Source organism: Sceloporus occidentalis, unplaced genomic scaffold (genome assembly GCF_023333645.1).
Source record: "Sceloporus occidentalis isolate IW3139 unplaced genomic scaffold, rSceOcc1.0.p SCAF_2, whole genome shotgun sequence".
In the NCBI taxonomy this organism is placed as follows: domain Eukaryota; kingdom Metazoa; phylum Chordata; class Lepidosauria; order Squamata; family Phrynosomatidae; genus Sceloporus; species Sceloporus occidentalis.
This window is the reverse complement of record NW_028316982.1, coordinates 201,139,975-201,161,862: the sequence shown is the minus strand read 5'-3', so window position 1 is coordinate 201,161,862 and position 21,888 is coordinate 201,139,975. Positions and strand designations below refer to the sequence as shown.

Below are 21,888 nucleotides of genomic sequence, written 5' to 3'. Positions count from 1 at the left end.
AAATGCTGTGGGAAATGTGGTTCGTTTTAGAAATGGTGGCCCCAGTCATTGGGAGGCATTTTCTGTGGGAACAACAGCTGCAGCTACAATTCACATGTTTCCTTTCCAGTCGACTCCACTTGGTCTCCCTGCTGAATAATGGTTAAAATTCTGGGTTTAAGATAATCAATAATCAGTCATCGATAACACTGGGGCGGGGCTCACCCCTTAGACCTCCTTGGGAAAGCCACTGGGCCCAGGCCAGAGCAGGCTTGGCCTCAGGAGGAGGAGGAGGAGGAGGAGGAGGAGGAGGAGGAAGGCCAGGCTGGGCTGGGCTGGGCCTGGAGGAGGAGAGGGAAGCTCCGCCCCCCTCCCTCCCTCCCTCCCCCTCAAGAGCCAGGCGGGTCCAAGCTGGGCTGAGGAGGAGGAGGAGGCATTTGCTTTGAGGCTGCCTGGAACAAGGAGGGGAGTGTGGCTGCTGCTGTTGCTGCTGCGAAAGCTCTCTCTCTTCCCTGGGCTCCAGCCCTGCTCTCCTGCTCTGTCTTTCTCCCTTCCTGGGCTTGGAATAACGTCGCAGCCTCGGTTGAAGCAGCAGGAGATTTGTTTTTTCGAGGGGAGCCCTGAAGGAGAGAGGCTGGAGCCAAGAAAGGGCGCCTTTGGCGGGACGTCAGCCCAGGGCAGCGCCCAGGTGAGAGCCCTGCTCAGGGGAAGGAATGCAGGCGTGGATGGGGCTTGAGGGGGAGCCAGGGGGCTTTCCTGGAGTTTGATAGCCTTTCTCTTGGAGTGCCTCTGCTGCTCTGATGTACCGCCCTTTGGAAAACATTACTCTTATTGTTGTTGTTTGCCAAGAGGCAGGGACCAGAGGGGAATGGGGGACCCCCTAAGCCCCCCCCCCCAATTTAGCCCCAGCGCCCTCCTTTTAAGCTCATGCCCCCAAACCGCTTTCTTTCCATTCTGGGCGTGATCCAGATTGGGGGGGGGGAGGAGGGGGAGGCTGGCAGGGGTTGCTGGTGTTTGGGGGGGGGGGTTAGTTTTATAGTTTTAGGGTTTCAGTTTTTGCAGATGTAACCTCTGTTCAGCCCCAAGGTGTCCAGACCTCCTCCTTTCTCCCCCAAACCTGCCCTACATGCCAGCCTTCAGTCCAGGAGCAATATCCTGGATCAATTCTGAATGATACTCCATTTTCAAGAATGTACACCACTGGCAGGGCCATTTTATTTTATTTTATCAATCTTATTTTATTCTAGCTTATGTATTTATTTTATTTTAATCTATCTGGTTTTATTCTCTCTTATTTTATCTTATCTACAGTGCTTCATACATAAAGTTTAATGATAAATAATAATCATCTCAAAATGCCCTCCCTTTTGAGCATGGTGAAGAAGCATGGGTTCCCATTGCCAGGGGGGGTTTCTTGGGTTTTGGGAGTGTCCTCTCTTTTTCTCATTTGCCTTACCTTTTGCAGGGCCTTGTCTTCCTTTGCAGTGAGGGCATCTGGTCACTTTGGGCCACCCCAGAGAGGGCCCTACATCCCTGTTGTAGTAGTACAAATAGTTGTTGTTGTTGTTGTTGTTGTGTGGATCCATACAGGTGTCGCAGCATCCCTGCCAAGCGAGAAATGTTTTTCTCATCACCTTCTCACCCACATGGCAGAAATAATCTGGTTTGATACCATTTCAACTGCCCTGGCTCATTGCCATGGGATTCTGAGAATGGTAGCTTTGTTCTGGTGTCACAACAAACTGCCATTTCCACAGCATTGAGCCAAGGCAGTTAAAGTGGCATCAAACTGGATTATTTCGGCAGTGTGGATGACGTCCTGGAGTTGTGGCCGATCTGGACCCTTAGGAGTCCTTTGAGCCAGCGATGCTGCCTTGAAGGCTCTGGAACAACTGCCTCAAAAGCAAGAGCCCCTGATGATGGTAGTTGGGCTCTAGTCCTTTTTCTGCCTTTGTGTACCCTTTAGTAGAAAGCAAGTCCCAAAAATGGTGCAGTGATTTATTTTTCTTCAGGTTTTTTAATAAGAGTCAGAAAAGGAAGATGTCTGTTGTTCCTGTTTCTCTCTGTCATCTTGGTTATATGTGTGACTGAAAGAAAGATGAGAGGTGCGTAGGAGGTGGATGATACAGACACCTCCCAGGGTTTCTTTATTAATTTTTTCTTTTCACGGTCCAATCTGATAAACATTTTCAGTCCTTCTCCAGACTTGAAGGCCTCTTGGATAGTCACTTGTTGCAGAATATTTGTCATTTGGTCTCCGTTTGGTCCTCTTTCCTACAAGCCTCATATAGGGAAGCTTTTTGTTGTGCCAAGCCTTCATTAAGTAAGATCTTCCCTTTAGAAATGTAACTTGAGCTGCTCCTTATCCAAGTAGTAATGGTACTTGTATGTGTTTCTTTGGATGTGATCAGACAGAAGGGGTTGTTGAGTTAACAGTTATTTTTCTGATCAAAAGGTACGGCTTCTTACGTAGTATCTAGCCCTTTTGTGTGGGCAAACAGCTGGTTTGCTTGGCAAGTGCTGTGAGCACATCCACATTTGCATCATACATTCACACTAGTGTTGCATCATTGACTGGACTTTTGAGCTTGCGTGTCAGAAAGTAACTTGGGTAGTTCTGCCTTGGCAAAAGAGTATTGGACTATGATATTTCTAGTATGATCCAGGATGTTCAAGATGTCACCAACTTTTGGTCTTCCTAATTGTGGATTAAAACAGGGAAATCGTAAATAAATGCTGGTCACAAATGCTTTTCTTGTGTCAGCAAGAAATGCTAGCAAATGTTAGTTTGTAAATAAATATTAAATACGTCTTGGGATTGCCAATAAACAGCCTTTAGGGATATGCCTTTCTATTTTGATCACTTGCACAAAAACAGGTGACACTGTGAAAGTGGAGGGCTGAGGCCCAGCCTTTAACCATGAAACCTTATGCCACAATACGCTTGTTAATCATTAAAGTGCCATAAGATTCTTTCTTTTTAGACCAGTCTTGTAGAACTGTTTGTTTCAGAATTCAGATTGCCTCTGCTGTTATTTCTATGGAGAGTTCTTACCTCTTCCAACAGAGAATGATTCTGTTTAAACTCGCTGTCTTTGTTGCCCTTCCTAAAAGAGAGGTAACTTCTATATTAAAGCCTCATTTTCGACTGCTTCTTTCCACTGGGCAGTGCCATATATAAGAAATGAAAAGATGCTGAGTACTCAAAACCCTAAAGTTTGTTTTTACATGACCAGCAAATATCCTGATATGCACAGGATTTTCAGTCACTTCTGTTAAAAAAAAGCACCATAGATTAGAGATGGCCACAATATGGAACTATATCTATGAAATCAACAAATTAACGTGGAATGGAGGTGGAGGGATGATTGTTTTAAGTCATTAGTTGTTAATTCTTACTTAAATCTTACCGAGGGAGGGAAATAGTTAATTGTTTGACCCAGGAGTCTTTGTGTTTTGCATTGCTATACCCCAGGGAACTTTGTGTTTTGCATTGTTATATGGAAGGTAATCTTCAGATTATCTGATTTTGAGAAACCCATTGAACCTGAAGATATATGTTGTTAAACTTCAGTTTCCAGAACATTCCAGTTGTGTCTAGCTGCTGAACCTCAAAGCTAGAGCCTGACTTACCCTTCAGAAGCCAAACAAGACTGTTCAGAAAAACTGCATTTTGGGAGGTTTAAAAGAATATATTACCTGTCAAAGTTTGCTTTTTAAAAAGTGTGGCATCAGTACACTCAGCTGAAAAAGTCATAACAAATATATTTTAGTAGAGAGAGTTCCTGATAGATGTCGTTAACTTAGTATAATGAAATATTCCACATTTAATTTTCAGTTACTTTCATAATTGAGAAGTGCAGCTAAGATGGTTTGTTAAAAGGAATTTATAAAATCAACCATTGAAAGGCATATGAAAAAATACATTAAAATAACAATTATGTAACCAGTGTGGCATAGTGATCTGAACATTGGACTATGATTCTGGAGACCCAGGTTCAATTCCTACTCACCCATGAAACCCACTGGTTGACCTTGGGCAAGTCACACTCTCTCAGCCTCAGGGGAAGGCACTGGCAAACCTCCTCTAAACAAACCTTACCAAGAAAACCCTATGATAGATTCCCCTTAAGGTCGCCATAAGTCAGAAAGTTGAAGACTCACAACACACACACACACATACACTCTTTTTAACTTAGGTTTTCTTAAGGGAAATACCATCAAGTTAATACACATTTCTTATGTGTTCAGCAAAGATAAGGGTTAATCCAGTTTAGTGGCCACTCATTTATTTGTACAGTATTCTTCATAACAAATCAGCTATACTCCATACTTCTGCTTTTGTAGTCACCTTTTTGAGCCTTGCATATTGAGTACATGTATTCAAGACTTAGCAATTCCATCAACTGGAGGTTTAAGTGAATTAGTCAAGAAACCTCACATTATACTCTTCCCAGCACTATTCAGAATCATTCCCCCTTACTGGAGTTGTCTGTGAGCTATTTAAACACTATCCTTTAAAGGGCTTGTAAAAGTGATGCTGGTATGTCCAGGCTGAAAAGTTGCGTGCATTGATGGTGAGTGAGTTAGCAGCTCATAGAAATATGCTGGACTCACACTTTCTGACCCAGACAGAAGGGAAACAACTACACTCACTAAGACTGGGCCTACAACATAGGCATCTAGTTCTGTCTATAGTCTAACTATCAAGATATATGAAGATATCTTAAGAAGGTTAATACATTTAACCAGGCCTCCATCTCTGGAATTCATTTGGTCCCTTCACTCCAGCCTTGTAGCTTTTGTAGGTCTGGTGGTTATTGGAGTAATTGGGAATGGAGTTAGAGTTGGCAGAGCTGGATAAACCACAGATCATATCATCCTGGAACCTCAGAAAATCTGGAGCCAAGATTGGTAAAAAAACAACAAACTAAAAACATTACTACCCTAAAGCATATGCCATTCAACAATGAGTAAGCTCTCTTGTATAGACATTAATTTCACCAATAAGAAAGATTTTGTTGCAAGCAAAATGCTGTTTAAATGAACTTAATTACCATTTGTACAAAAGGGGCAAATGTTAAATAGGATGCAGAGTTAGTAAAGCTAATAATGTAAACATCATTTCCAATTTATTGTAAATGTAGACTAATGGGAGTTTACAGCTGGTTTTAAACAATTGTCTTAAGAAGTTGTTCCAGTAAACTACTATTGAAAAAACATTCTGTAACATAGGCAAAAAAACCCACAAAAAATTCTGTAAGACAATCTGTCCACAATGATTGCATGGTGTATAGTCTCGACTTTAGCTAGCATTACCATTTTCAGTTATTTTAAACTTATCTTTAAATTAAAATAAAACTTACCTTAAAATAAAACTTACTTTAAAACTTACTTTAAAAACAAGGCTGTTCTGAAAAACTGCATTTAGTCACCCTACTTCAGGGGGTGACTAAATTGAAGGGGGGGGGGGTCACTCTGCATGTAAAGTTTGGGGTAGTAGTATTTATTATAATATTTATATCCTGCCCTTTACCCAAAGATCTAAGGGAACCTTACAATAAAATCAATATTAAACAACAAATAATTATAAAAGTTTTAAAAGATTAGTGAGATATTAAATGGTTTCCCAATTTTAAAACAAACAAAGTAGTAGATACAAAGTGCAGAGAAAATGGAATAGTACCAGCGCAAGAAACCTGTGAGACACATTAGATTGAGCTCTTGGTGATTTGCGCCAGCCAACCAGTGTTTATTTCATGTCTGTCTATGGATTTCAACTTCTGTTAGCTGCTGACACGCTTCATAATTAATGCAGTTTCACACAGCTTTTAACTGTCAATGCTCCATCACTGTGGAATATTGGGATTTCTAGTTTGTTTTGGTGCCAGAGCTCACTAACAGAGAAGGGCAAATAGCTTACAAATCTACAAATCCTAGAATTCCATAGCACTGAGCCATGGCAGTTGTAGCATTGTCAAACTGCATTGATTTTGCATTGTGTACATGCAACCCTAGAGCCATACTAGGCTCTAGTCATTATACAAGTGTGTCTTTTTGCTTTGTATTCCAGATTTATTGTAAACTGGGTGACATCAACATAGCCCTCCCAGGATACTATCATTATTCTGGTTCTTGGAAGTTTGATACCAAGTCTTTTTCTATGTTGGATACTTTTATGGGTGCATGTGTTTATAATTTTTTTAAATGCCATATTTTTGGTTATGAGAAGAATAAATTAAATAGGCCTTATATATTGATTTGAAGGCCCAAATATACACGATTATACAAATTCTTGGCCAGGACCCAAACAAACTACTTGAGGGAATTTATCACATGGGGGACAACTGGAAGTATAAATGGTGATTAACCTGTGACAATCCCACAATTGCGCTAATAACGAGGTCGAGATGAAACATGATTAAAGTGCCATTATCCTGTGAATAACCAGGCAAGAAACAGCAGCAAATCATTCATGGGATTTTCCCATGAATGACTTTTTGCTGTTTATTGCCTGGTTATTCCCTGGTTATTCATGGGATAATGGCTGTTTTGTTAAACTCATTTGGATCACGTTTTAATGTCAGTTGTGTGATTTTCATGGGTTAATTACTGTTTAAACTCCTATTTTCCTCCCATGTGATAAAGTCCAACATAGATGCGTGCAAGACTTCGGGTTAGGTTGAGCAGAATTTTAAACATTTGGCAGACACTCCTCTCCAAATGCTTATGAAATTCCCTGTAATTCAAAGGGAGTTACATGAGGTGGGGTACTCATTGAAGAACCAATGGCATTAAAAGTTGATTCTTAAAATATAATGGCATTGTAGCTATAATTTTGTGTAACAGGGAGGTCTACATTTGTCTCATTTGATCTTATCTCCTATAAATGAAGGAACACTGGGACACTCGTGAATCCTGTAATATTTAGGCATAAACTGAGACTGTGTTTCTTTCTGTTTCTGTCAATAAACAGTTCTTATGAATTCTGTTTCATTCTTAGATGAGTGACTTTGGAATCAAGAACATGGATCAGGTGGCGCCGGTATGCAGTTTGTATAGAGGACTGCTCAAGGTAAGATATCAACAACATTGTTTTCAGTAACAGCCAGTTTAATCTCTGCACAAGGCATATCTTTTGGGCATATTTGTATGGAACAGCATTTGCATGTAACAGAGAAAGTATGCACTGTGGAAAAACCATTCCATCTGCTACTGTTCTTTTTAGTCACAGTGAGAAGCAGGCTGTTGCTTTAATGAATTCAGTGAACCTAGAGCTACATATAAATTTTAATATATGAGGAGGGAAAATAATAGAGCTACAAGAAATGGCTTTTCCAATTTGTTCTATACATTAAAACTGAATTCTAGATGAGCATCATAGTTAAAGTTATAAAGATTTATATAAAGGCACTACTGGAATAGTCATTTTTAATGTGACAGTAGCATTTGTATGTGCAGTTGGTCATATTAACCCCATGACGTGGGATTAGTGGCTTTCCAGAGGATGTTAGATTTCAATTTCCATCAGCCCTGGCCAGCTCATTGGTCATATACAATGAAAGGTATGTTAAGGTCACAGGTTCCCCATCCTGAATATGCAAAATATTTACATACAAAAACTCAGCATTGTCCACCATTGGGACATCATAACATTATCTTTTTAAAATGCCACTAATATGTATATGGATCACAACTGTTGATTTATATCAATACTGCCTAAAATTCAACATTTTCAGGGAATTGTTGACGCTCTATTACAGAAATTGTCTTAACATAGTAACAACCTATGAAGAGGTTGTATTTCCACTTAAGCAAGCCACATAATAATATAAGTGTAGGCCTTGTAATAGATGCTTATTAACCTGGGCTGTGTACTCTGGTAGGCTTGGCCATGTGACAAAGCACATTAGAGGCATAATGGTTGACTCATATCAGCCTTTAGGGCACAGTTCCATCATTGTACGGCTGTTCCCAGTACTTTAGGATTTCTCAATGAGTACTATTTTCCACTATTCTTTAGTAACTTTGGCATAGAAAATGAAATTTTGTTGCTCATGTGCCTAGTAGGCTTTAGTCTGTGTAGCCTTTAAATATGCTCACTCTACGGTTTAGTTTCATGTTTTAAAAATGCAACATAATGTTTAAAGTACAGCATCCCTTTTACTCATTCGTATAAAACCACATTTTTTCCAGTGACTCAGTGTAAGGGTCACATATTTACACAAAACACAGGAGTTTCCAGATTATGTTGAAAGAGCTTGGCCTTTCCCCTAGGTATTGGTGATGACTCACATCTTTTATCTAATAACACTGAAAAAATCTGTGTTGTGAAAAGGCTAGACAGCTGGCTTATTATTAATCTTATACAACATATTCGTCAAGTGAGTTTTGGATGCTGAATGTTCTCATTCTTAATGTCTGTATATGAATAGTTTCTTTGTTCTGGACTAAATCATTTTGACTTCATTACATTTAGATCTTCTAGTACTAAAATTAACCATTAAAGATACATATCTGAGAAATATGTTAATTTGTTTTTGAGTGTCCACATTTAGTTTCCTCAAAGAAAAGGGCAGTCAGTAGAAAACCTGTCCTGAATTGACAAAATGTCTTTAAATCCTCACAGTTTAAAATACATAAAGTGAAAAACAATGCAGTGTCAGACACAGCTTGCAATCCTGTACAAACATACCTGGTTGATAGTAAGCCACTTTGAACTCAGTGAAGCTTACTGAATACTCATGTATAGAGTTACACTGTAAAAACTCTAAAGAAGGGAAAACAGCACAGTATCAGTTGAAAGTCAAACACATTTTTCTTGGAAGGGCCTCTTAACAGACTAATAAACCATTAATATCCTTTAGTTTGAGTGAGGACATGTCAGTGAATGCTTTTGTTTGTTTAAAGAGGAAACCAGCAGAAATAGAAAGTAATTTTAATCCTTTCTCTCAATTGTCCTAAGACTGCCACAAAGATTATAGTTTTGTCTTATTCTTCCATGCATGTCTGTGTTCTGTTTAACACGTTTTTACATTTGTCTCACCTATATTAGACATGTTTGTGTGGCTGCATCTGTACTTCAGACATTATCAAGTTTTCGTACCACTTTTAACTGTCATGGTTCAATGCTGTGGAATTCTGGGAATTGTAGTTTGTTGTCATACCAGAGGTGTCTGACAGAGAAGGTTAAATGTCTCACAAAACTATAGTGCTTAGAATTCTATAGCATTGAGCCAGGGCAGTTAAAGCAATGCCTGACTAGATTATTTCTGCAGTGCAGATGCAGGCTGTGCAGTTGAGTCTTTCTGTGTTTTAATAAAATTATTGTAGTGAATAGCTCTGTTTGATATAAAAAGGAAAGCAGATTGTTTGTAAGTTGAGGTTTTAGTTACCATAATCTTCAAATGCCATTAATTGCTCAAAATGGCCATTGTCTCTTAGAGCACACCTAGCCACACCCTCCCCATAAACTATCAAATTCTAGGAGGAGCTAAATGAAAATGCACAGTAGACATTGTTGTCTTGCAATGAATCTGTTGTAAACTAATTCACTAGGGGCTGAATGCAGTGCTGTACTTAGAGAGCACTGGGGATTTCTTCTCCTCTCCTGAGGGTTCCCCAGCTGCTGGAGCAGGTTTTGTGGGTGGATGGGGGAATGAAGGAGGGAGGATTGCCCTGTTACTTATTTCCCTTGCAGAAGCATCAAGAGCCTTCTCAGTGGCTGTTCCCAGGCAATGGAATTCCCTTCCATGAGAGTTCTGGTTAACCTCTTTTCTGCTCTCTTTTTTACTGGCAAGCAAAGACCTTTCTATTTGGGCAGCTGATTTTTAAAAATTTTAATCAAATGGTAAAAAGCTGTTTGAAAGTTCTTATCCTTTCAATTATGTTTTAAATATATTTTAAGTATGGTGTAGTGGTTAAAGTGTTAGACTATGACTCTGGACACCAGGGTTCAGTTCCCTGCTCAGCCATGAAACCCACTGGGTGACCTTGAGGAAGTTTTTCTCAGCCTCGGGAAAGCAATGGCAAATCTCCTCAGAACAAATCTTGCCAAGAAAACATGATGATAGGTTTGCATTTGGTTTGCTATAAATTGGAAGCAACTTGAAGGCACGCAATAACAACAACAATCTGTTTTAAACATGGTCTTTTTAGAATTATGCTTTTTAATGTTTGTAGTGTTTGTAAAATAAGATTTTACCTAAACTTTTAGTTTAAATTATTGTAAGACATTTTGAATCCCATACTAGGAGAAAAATGGGGTAGAAATTGAATGAATAATTAATAAATATTCTAGGACTGCTGATTTGGACCAAAAAAAGTCTCTTTACTAGATTGATATGTGAGCAGCTATTCAAGTAAACTAGGGAGTCTTAAAAGAAACATCTGTTCTTTGTTTGTAAGTTTGTGTCATGGAAGAGAAACTGTTTGCAGAGATGACTCCTTAAAACAGAATGTCAGTGTTAAGATTCCATAGTGGTGACCTGTATGAATGTATTGTACATGGTTTTTCAAAATATGTTGGAAAACATGGAATCCTCTATGCTAACTAGGAATGGTGGTTTAATTCAGATTATCACATTTCACTTTGTCACAAGATACTAAAATTGGTGTTGATGTCCTGAAATGTTTACATTCAACTGCCTTCTTTCTTTATTTTCAGCGACAACCTGCATTTGATAGCTTTGAAAGTGCAAACTCTTTGTTTATGGGATACTTTCCCTCCTTAAATGAAGATCAGACACTTCAGGAAGTGCCTACAGGCCTTGACTCTATTTCTTATGGTAAATACTTTATGGTACATGATAAATATAACAGTTTGATTATACGGGTGAATAAAGCTGGGTTTGTGGAATACTTTGGAATTCCATGTCATCTGCATGAGGAACAGAAGCCCCAGTTTGCAGGAAACTCACCCTCACCAAAGCTTCTAGCTGTGTGCTATATCTGGTCAGAAGTGTAAGCGGGAAACATCTTGGTAGAGCATGTATAGTAATAGCATCACATAATCATTAAATCTGCATCCCTTATCAAAAGTGGGACCAGATCAAAGTGTGTTTGTGGCTCCCTAGTATTTCCTGCATTTAGCAAAATGCATTCCTTGATTGACTCCTTCAGTTTAAATTCATAGGGGAGCCATTATTATCAAAGGATCGACATGACTACACTGTATTATCTATCCTTGGAACAGTTATTTTTTTGAACTTGGACTGAGATTCTGAGAATTTTGGATCAGGGCCTAAGGTCTACTAAGGTCTTCAAGTTTACTAAAGCCAACCATATCATACCAGAAGTATGAAATGATTGATACACTTCCATTAAAGGTGAACTAATTATCAGTCAATGAATACTTCTGGCCAGATTGTCTAGCAATTTATTAGAACCTTGCTTGCAACTTGAAAATAGTGGATGAAAACATTAGCAAAGGAAAATATGGTGATTTCAGAATGGGTGGAGTTTTTATAGCAAAGGCAACCGCCTTTTCACAGAAAATGTATTGAGTTAATAGCATCAGGAGTAAAGGCAGCAGTCCTTTCCTGAAGAAATGCAAAGTTAGAGAACAATTAGGGAGCAACTGTTGGTTTATATAAAGCAACCTGCCCATGTTTTCTTTTCAGTGTTTTTTTTAGCACTGAAGTGTTACCTGTCATTTACAAAGCCTTTCAAAAAAATGCAATTTGGCTTTATTCGTTCATTTGGTCCAAATACAGAATAAGCTTGTAGGCCATCTTCACAAAGAGAGAAGAAGCATAATCGTTTCACTTCCTTTTGCTTTTGGTACAAGTAGAAAAGGTTGTGTTTGGATTTATACACACACTAAATATATTAAAGTTTAGGGCCTCAGATTATAAGGGGTCTGTAAACACACAAACAGAAAATCTCTTAAAATTATGCACACTTTGGTGGTAGAGCTGTGGGTAATATTCTGAAATAATTTAGCCCCTTGGCTTGTCTTAACTGACCCTGTTTTTCAATGTTTTCTTTCAGAATCAAATAGCTGTGAGTTGCCTCTCTTAACTCCAAGCAGTAAAGCTGTCATGAGTCAAGCTTTAAAAGCAACTTTCAGCGGCTTCACAAAGGAACAACGCAGATTGGGCATACCAAGCAGTAAGTGTGTTTTCTTCCCATTGTACAAGATTATGCAGTTTGGATAGGAGACAAAATGAGTCTTTCTGTGCTGTGGTACTCTTATCCTAAACACATAGGCTTCAACACAATGTAAATAGGCCTACATTATCAATGGGACTTGCATAAATGTTGATTTATCAGGTTCCCATTGATTCATTGGGCCTATTCTGATTGGGACTAACAATTGCCTTTAGTCCATTACTTGTAAGTAAGCTTCATTGATTTTGGTGCGATCCAAACTATTATATTTAGGCTTGTAGTCTAAGTTGTTTTATAGAAGCTGCTCAGAAGTGTGTGTGGAATCATGGGACAATAAAAAGGAAAGCAGTATGTGTTCCATCTGGAAGATAATGCTGTAGGAGATTTCCCTTGTAAGGTTATTAATTGGTTCATCTTGCTCCTTTACAGATCCGTGGTTATGGACGCAGCATCAGGTGTATCAGTGGCTTCTCTGGGCTGCCAATGAATTTAGTTTGACAAATGTGAACTTTGAGAGGTTTTCCATGAATGGTCAAGATTTGTGCAATCTGGGAAAGGAACATTTCTTGGAATTAGCACCTGATTATGTGGGTGATATTCTGTGGGAACACTTGGAGCAGATGATAAAAGGTAAATTGCAAAAACAAAGTGATAGTTTAATATTTGTGATGGATAAGCCTTTAAAATTGTTCAGTGTTGAAAACTTGTTGTAAAGTATCAGAAGGTAATGCTAAGCTTTATTAGTTTTCGATTGAAAGGTCCAGGACTGTGGCTTCCCCTCTTTTTCATATATGTCTAATCTTTTATGCCAAATTAGAAAACTATAATGTAGAAAGTGCTATGTGTTTTCATTTCATGAAATCATGGGTTAGATTGGTACTTAGTCATATTTATGTTTAGATATAAATTGTGGCTAATTTAAATAGCCTACCTATAAGGATGACCAAGTTGGGATCCCAACTTATATGTATTCAAAAGATTGTAGTAGTTAAATATTTTTAATTCCTGTTAATATAAACGGAAAAACGAAGAAAGTTCTTATCACTGGTGTTTAGGTTCCAGACCATTTAAAAATATATAGAGACCTGACAACATTAGACAAGAAAGATTTCAGTGGCAATGTATAATTATGAGAAATATATGACATGTATTTAACATGCCAAAGCAAATTCTCCCTTCCAACTGCATATTCAAAAAATGCTTGTTTTGCTTGCAGACAATGAAGAAAAGCCACAGGAACAGTATATGGAAAATTCTCATCTCACTTCATCTCCACAATGGGTCAACAACAACACATTAGGTAAATTTTTAAATAAAACAAATTGTCTTTAAGCAAATTACACTAGTCAGAAAAGACAGAGATATTGAATTTCCTTTGCATATGAATGGATCCGCACCCATATCTTTGTTGTACAAAAAATATATGCAGAGGTGGGTGTGTTTGTTTACTAATTTTGCAACCTCCTGAAAATATTTTGTATTTTATTTTCAGTTCAGGTGTGTGTTTATTTTTAAAGTCAGGTTTCCTCTTAGGTTCTTTTAGGTGGTTGAACAGTATGAGGTTTACATTTTTGACCTGTTTAATTTTGAGTAATAAATGAAGGAAAAGAATAACACGGATCAGGCTGAAAACTTTTCTTAAGATCCATGAAAATCAGAAACGTTAAAAGAAAGGAAAGCTAAGATTTAAAACTCTAACTCCCCTTTTAGTTGAACTAATTTTGATTCATGTTTTTGATAGGCTGCAAAAAATAAATAGATGTGTGTGTGAATGAAATTTCAGCCCATTTTCATCAATGTTGTATTTGAATGCATCTGATACTTAATACTGCAGTTGAACAACTGGTTTTGGTATTGTTACTCATTGGCAAAAGACATAAACTGCACCAGCTCAAATGAATGCTTTGAAAGTTGTGGGAACCCTTGACCCTCTTGCTTTAGGCTACAATTCCCAGAGACCCTCAACATTGGCTATTGTGAGTGGAATTGATTGGGGTTATATGCAAAAATTCCCCAGATCTAATGTATTTGCTTACAGATGCAGGAAGCTTCTATTACATCAGTATTTCATCTGATCTGCAGTTTCAAAGATGTATAGAGATTATCAGACAGTATGGTTCTTGTAACTAGACATTTTAATAAACACCAGTGTCTTTGTGTGGGGAAGATTGATACCAGTGAGATTCGCTCCACATACTGCTTAAAAACTAATGACAGGCCTGTGCTAAAACAATTTAGACCCACTTGGAAAGGAGCTGCTGTTCTAGAGTCTGTATTAAGGTCTGACAATGTGCATTTCTTTTTGTGTTTTTCAGGTATTGACATTGATCAAGCACAGTATTGTGCTCAGGTACCTAGCTATCCAAAAACACTAACCTATCCGAAAACCAGCCTTCTGGGTGACTTATGCCAGCCATCAACAGGACCAAATCTTGTTCATTTGAAACAAGAATATCAGATGTTTCCTAAAGCACAGCTAGAAACAGTCAATGTGAATTATTGCACCATGAATCAGGACTTCACAAGAAACAATCTGAACATGCTGTTGGATAACTCTGGTAAGTATATGTACTCTAATCATAATGCTGTTTAAAGTGTAATTCAGTTAGGCATTTAGAGATAGATGTCCCTAATATAACAAAACAAATGTCATTAGCGCAAGTAATTTCAGTATTCAGATTCCCAATCTTGTAGATTCTGAGTTCAGTAGCTCACCTCACATCTTGTTACTGAGCCACAAGCCATTAGTTTTAATCTGGAGAATTGCTAGTGTCTTTTTATAGGTTCCAGTAAAATCCAGTTCATAGTTTTTTGTGGGTTTTTCGGGCTATGTGGCCATGTCACTATAAGAGTTTATTCCTGACATTTTGCCAGCATCTGTGGCTGGCATCTTCAGAGAAATCCAGTTCAGTCTGTACAAAGAGCAGAATGAAAGGCAACACTCACTTGACTTAGTTTCAGATATTGTTGCTATATTAAGCAGAAACTAATACTGGATTTTAGCTAGATAAAGTTGGTTTCAGTTGAATAACTTAAACCCTTCAAAATTATAGTACATTTCAACCCCAGTAAAGTATATTCTTGATAGCTGGAGGAGGACCAACATAATTTAAAATAAATTAGTATGATCTGATGCAAAGGTAGTAATCATATGATTCACTAGACTTTACTGGATTGTACCTCAGCATTCCTCATCATTGGTTGGGCTTTGTATGTTGAGATCCTGTGATTCCTACACATCCTCCAGTCTAATTCACTTATGAAACTGAAGCAAGGTGAAATTTTCAGACAGTAATCTCAGCATTATCAATTCAAATCTTTGTTTGTTACATTAAAAATATTTCATTTGTAGAAGTAGTATAATGCTGCTTTTCTTGCCACCCCCCAGAAAAACCTCCAAAATAAATGAACTTGTATTTATTTCGCTTTTCCAATCTTCCATTCAGGTAAACCTCGGGAGCTTGATTCTAGCGACAGTGGCACAGAAAGTTATGAGAGCTCAGATTCATTGCTACAGTCTTGGAACAGCCAGTCCTCCTTAGCAGATGTTCAGCGTGTGCCATCCTATGAGAGTTTTGAAGATGACTGCAGCCAATCGCTATGTCTAAACAAACCCACAATGTCCTTTAAAGACTACATTCAAGAAAGAAGTGACCCTGTGGAGCAAGGGAAACCAGTTATACCAGCAGCAATTCTAGCAGGATTTACAGGTAAATCCTAAATCTTTCTGCTTTTAAGACAGAGAAAGAAAGAGCTCCAGTGTCCACAGCTTGGAAATAATGTATATTTTTTCTGGATTCCCATCTCTCAGAATCCACTTCTGGGGTCTGAAAAATATTTTTTCACCCTCTGCTAATAATAATAATAATAATAATAATAATAATAATAATAATAATAATTTTTATTTATAGACCGCTATTCCGCAATGATCATAGCGGTGTACAGTAAAATTGCAACACAATACAAAAAATTGCAAGGCCTCTCTCCCCCTCAAGATGGTGGTTGGAGGAGGGCTCTTTGTCTTCCAGGCCAGGCCTCTCTCCCCCTCAAGGAGGAGGGTGCATATTGGTTTGGGTAAATGATATAACACAGGCAAGCTAACTAGAGTCCAAATGTTAACATTTGTTGTAAGAATAAAGGTTAATTGAAGCCTAGATTGTTGCCGGAGAGCCAGTCTTGTGGTGTCACAAGTTTAGTGTTGAATTAGGACCCTGGAAACCAGTGTTCGAATCCCTGATTGGCCATGGAAAAACTCACTGTGTGACATTGGCCATCTTACACTCCCTCAGCTTCAGAGGAAGATAAAGGCAAACCTCCTCTGAATAAATCTTGGCAAGAAAACACCTTAGGGTCACCATAAGTTCAGAAAGAACTTGAAGGCACACAAAAATAACAAGATTGTTGCAGACAATTGTCTGTATATGAAAGCCAAGTAAAAACAATAAAAATCACAATTTGGCAATTAATTGTCTTATCCAGTTTCTTTCTGAAATCCTAGTTTCAAATAAAATTCCCTTCAACTGGGATGAGCTTCAAAATGAAAATCCATTAATACTGCAACTGCTGAGAGTGAAAGAGGGGGGAATCTTCCTTTAAACCATTGTGCTGTGTTTTAAACTCAGAAATTCTGGCATCCTCTAAGACATTTGTATCATATATAGACTTCTTTGTTGGATTCAAATTCTGGTATAGGCATTGACTTTTTAACCAAGAGGTTTTTAAAATTAATACACATTTTATGCTACTATCTTTAGAGGCGTGGGGTTTTTTGCATATGCTCTGTGTGTGTGAGAGAGAGAGAGAGAGGAAATTAGTTATGCTTTAACAATTTTATCTTGATCTTAACAGGCAGTGGACCTATACAGCTGTGGCAATTCCTTCTAGAACTTTTAACTGACAAATCGTGTCAGTCGTTCATTAGCTGGACTGGGGATGGATGGGAGTTCAAACTTGCTGACCCAGATGAGGTGAGTAGTTCAGTTGTTATGGATAAAAATGAGTTGTTCCTTATACTCAGAGTTTGGAAAAGTAACTTTACCAAGCTGTACCCATTCTTATATGTGACTACCAAGAAGGACAGAGAGGCTACAAATTGTCATGCTAATGTACTCTGCCCCTAGATACAAATATGCATAATATTAGCCTCAGTAACAGAATTCAGTGAGTTTACATAGTCAGTATCTACCAATTACATTTATTTAGGTATATAAAAATTGTTCCATAGGTATTGTAGGTACTTTGATGGTTTCAGCTTATGCATTTGTGATACTTCACAGATGGTTTTGAGCAAGATCCATTCTGAAGGTATTTATATTCATTGCTCTTGAAAGCATTGAACACCTGGTTCTTCAGCTCAATATCAACTGGCTGTTTTACATTTAAAATCTCATTTCTTATAAAACATTGTCTGGAAATGTAATTTTTTTTGTAATTTCACTTGGATACAAATTTCAGCTTTAGTATTGTATTGTATCAGTTACCTTAAAAAATGGCAACCCTCTTGACTCTCCAGTTGACAAGAAAAATTCACTCTTGTCTTGTTGTTGTCTGCCTTGATGTGATTTCTGACTTATGGCAACACTAAGACAAATCTATCATGGGGTATCCTTGGCAGAATTTTGTTCAGAAGGGGTTTGTCTTGGGTGTGTGGGTGAGAATGTGTGATTTGTCCATTGCCACGCAGTGAATTTCCATGGCCAAGCAGGGATTTGAACCTTGGTTTCCCAGTGTCCTAGTCCAACACTCAAACCACTAGACTATGCTGGCCTTAACAGTTCAGTAATCTTGCTAGGACTAGACATTACATTCCAGAGTGAAATTCTGATGAGTATTTGCTGTTCCTAGTTGCCCCCAATAAACTGTAGTCATATGATGCTGGTGGTTAATCTAATGACACTTGGAATCAGCTAAATAATTCTGTTGAAAAATACTTTTAAATGCACATGTTTTTAACAGCACTTGACTGAACTAAATCTTTTTTCCCCCACTGTTCTGGCTTAAGGTTGCAAGGCGATGGGGCAGAAGGAAAAACAAGCCCAAAATGAACTATGAGAAGCTTAGCCGTGGCCTGCGCTATTACTACGATAAGAATATTATTCACAAGACTTCAGGGAAGCGTTATGTATACCGTTTTGTGTGTGACCTACAGAACCTGTTGGGGTATACAGCAGAAGAGCTGCATGCAATGCTAGGTGTACAGCCAGATACAGAGGACTGAGACTTTGCAATCTTGTGGCATTGATGCAAAATGCAAGAATGGATGAACTGTGATTGGGACCTTCTGCATCAGTCATTGGTTTTATCCTCTGGCTGTTTAGAGGGGTGTACTGTTAGCGACCTTAAAAGAAGTGTTTCTGTTGCTGTGGAAGGAAAGAAAAGGCCTTATTCTTGGGCTCTCTGGCTTCAGATCTTGCTACATCTGTGCTCTTGAACAGCCTTGAGGTCAGCACAGTCCCCAGCTATAACCTGAACATAATGAAAGTGTTTGAGGGTTCATTCCCTGGGTTATGTACACTGTTGTACAATTAAGGGTGTTTACCCCCTACCAAAGGCTGATAGCCATTGGAATTTCTAGTGCAAAAAGAAACTCTCCTCAAATAGCAACTTTGCAGATGTCAACATGTCATGGTGTGTGTGCTTATAACAGAAAAGGCAAGCTATCGTATATTTAATACAGGTGTTGAAATGAATTTACAGTGGGCATTCTTTCAAAGTATGTGGTTTCACTACTCAGTGCCCACAAACAGGTTGCCTAGCCTTAGAGGCAGGTGCAGCAATGACAGAAATCCCTCAGAGGGAGGGAGAAATTCATACCATTTTGGACATCTATATATGTCTGTGTGTGCATAATATGCGTATGTGTGTTTGTAAGCATGTTTGTATGATTCAATGGCAATTTATGCTCCTATTTAATAGATATTGTATACTGTAATTTAAGCTCATATAAGCATCTGAATGAGAAAGAAAGTAACTGTTTCATTTTGGAACATCAGTATCTGGAAGAATTTACTCTGTAAAGGGAGTTAATGAAATAGTATAGAATAGGCACATGCCAAGTGCCATTGTGCAAGATGGTGTGGTCACAGCTACCAAACTCTTGAAGCATTTTTTCCCCACAAGAGACTAATAGTGCAGACTATAGGATAAAAACTCAGTTTGACCTTTCCTCCTACATGAAATTGAACAGGTTAATATTGTTTAAAACATATTTATTGATGGGTATCTCCTGTGCATGTCATTTGAAAATGTATATATAATGTTTATTTTTCTTTCATTTGAATATTTTCCATCCTCTTTCCCTAATTTGAGAATTACCTTAATTAAAATATGGATTCTATTTTTGGTAATTTTTCTGACTCCTGTTCAGCAATTAGGAGAAAAATGTGTAGCAGCTATTTTTACTGCAAAAAAAGTTCACTGGAAAATGTAATTTGTAAGAAGATTATTTTTTATCTGAGATTGATGTAAATTAAAATGTACAGCGTGAGGTTTAAAGATATCAAATTTTATTAAAACCTCTTGAACAAAGATCAGTAGCTGTGAACATTTGTTTAAAATTTCCCAGCTGTCTTCAAAATTCTTAATTTGCTGAAGGTTCTGATAAGTGACATGGGGTGATAGCATCTTCCTACAAATGCCAAATCATAGGGTGAATTCAACAATATTTTGTGGACAGAGGGTTGTTGCACCCAAGAAAGTCTACAACGTGCACTTCTTTCCCAACACATTTATGGGTTACTTGGGAAGAGGCAATGCTTCCACTGAACTGAATGGACTAGTTGGTTAGTACACAGTTAGACATGGTTTGTTAACTGCTGTCAAATTTACTTCAACTTATGGCGACATCATGAATGAGAGAGCTCCAGGTTTTCCTATCATCAACAGCCCTGCTCAGGTCTTGCAGACTCAGGACCATGACTTCCTAGACAGGATCTATACACATCTGTAATGCGGTTTTCCTTTTTTTCCTGCTGATTTCTACCTTGCACAAGCATTATTGTCTTTTTAGTGAGTTATGCTTTCTCATGATGTGTCTAAAGTATAACAGCCTCAGTTTAGTAATCCTATTTTCTAGAGAGAGTTAAGGCTTGATTTGCCCTTCGTTGTTGTTAACTGCCCTCAAGTTGATTTTGACCCATGGTGGCCCTGCTGATGAGACATCTCCAAGATCCCATCTTCCACTGCTGTACCCAACTCCTGCAAACGCATACTCGTGATCTTTATACAGTCCATACATCTCGCATGCAGCCTTCCTCTCTTTCTACTTCCCTCTCTCTTTCCTAGCATTTCTGCTTTTTCCAGTGATTCGTGCTTTCTCATGATGTGTCCAAAGTAGGACAACCTGAGTTTTGTCATCTTGGCTTCTAGGGAGATTTCTGGATTGATCTGCTCCAGGATCCATTTGTTGTTGTTGTTTTTGTTTTTTGCTGTCCATGGAATCCTTAGCACTCTTCTCCAGCACCACATTTCAAATGAGTTGATTTTCCTCCTATCCTCCTTCTTAACTGTCCAGTTCTCAGATCCATACATGGTAATAGGGAATACAATGGTTTGTTCGATTCTAACTTTTGTGGTCAGTTGCATTTTAGCATCTTCTCTAGTTCTTTCATAGCTGTCCTTCCCATTCTTAATCTTCTTCTGATTTCCTGGTTGCATTTTCAATTTCTACCAATGTTTGATCCCAGGTATGATCATTCTTTTACTACTTCTATTTCTTCATTGTCTAATTCAAATTTGTGTAGGTTCTCTGTGGTCATTATTTTTGTTTTCTTTATGTTCAACAATAGTCCTGCCTTAGCACTCTCTTCCCTGATATTCTTAGTAGTTGTTCCAGGTCTTTGAGGTTTTCTGCTTTTGGCACGGTACAGACTGGCCCTTTAGCGTAGCCTGTACCCGCCCCTTTTTACTCCAGATTGGGGCTAGAGCAGCCTCACCGGTAGCCCTGTGGCCCAAATCCAGAGTTTTTCCGGGCACAGAAAGGGTGTGTCCTTGGGGCTTCATGCTCCCGGACACCCTGACAGCCAGAGCCATGGACATCCTGACAGCCTGGCCCCTTTCTCCTTGGCATTGTTCCCATGGCCGTTTCGTTACCAGGGGAATGATGTGCACAATGAAAGCTCCTTTTCATGCTGCTGATAGGGCACCATAGTTGCCTCCAGCAGTGCAGTGACGTCTCTTCTGCACCCCAGTGTTTTGTCAGGGTGCACAAGTGATGTCATGGATGCGCACCCCATGTAGATGGGGCCATGTGTCCATGCCGCCGCCACCACCACAAACTAGGGTTGCATGGCGTGCAGCTGCCCTGCCACTGCGCAACTATTACGGCCCCAGGCTGCCGCAAACTGGCAGCATGTACCAGGCCAATATTATGGTGTCATCTGCATATTTCAGATTGAGTACTAGAGCCCATTTATTTGTCTTTTTGGCAGTCAATGGTATTTGTAGAACTCTTCTCCAGCACCACATTTCAAAAGAGTTCATTTTCTTTCTGTTAGTTTTCTTCACTGCCCAGCTTTCACAACCATACATAAAGACATACAATGTCATTGACAAATCCATACTAAAGGAAATAACTAGACACACTGATGAAGACTGAATATAATCTACAGTACTTGTCATTCAATCTACTTACTAGTTGGAGTTCTTGTATAAGCCTTAAGTTCTTTCCTCCAGAATACTTTTGACAGACTTTCAAAGCACAGCACTTCTTGGAGTGTGTATTAATCACTGTAAATTGCAGAATAATTCAAAATTCATTGACAACTTTGCTGTGGAAAATATTAAAATGAACCCAAAGAA

The 21,888-nt window shown here is 38.6% G+C and overlaps 1 protein-coding gene across 1 annotated transcript; it reads left to right on the top strand.

Moving 5' to 3' along the window:
- Positions 1-464: 464 nt before the first annotated feature.
- ETS2 (ETS proto-oncogene 2, transcription factor) lies at positions 465-19,985 on the top strand. The gene is made up of 10 exons (XM_089512000.1): positions 465-667; positions 6,983-7,054; positions 10,646-10,766; positions 11,971-12,090; positions 12,520-12,720; positions 13,307-13,390; positions 14,406-14,648; positions 15,537-15,800; positions 16,939-17,057; positions 18,092-19,985. Exons 2-10 carry the CDS (start codon positions 6,983-6,985, stop codon positions 18,305-18,307), a joined length of 1,440 nt encoding a protein of 479 aa, XP_089368126.1. The 5' UTR covers positions 465-667; the 3' UTR covers positions 18,308-19,985.
- The last annotated feature ends 1,903 nt before the right edge of the window (positions 19,986-21,888 follow it).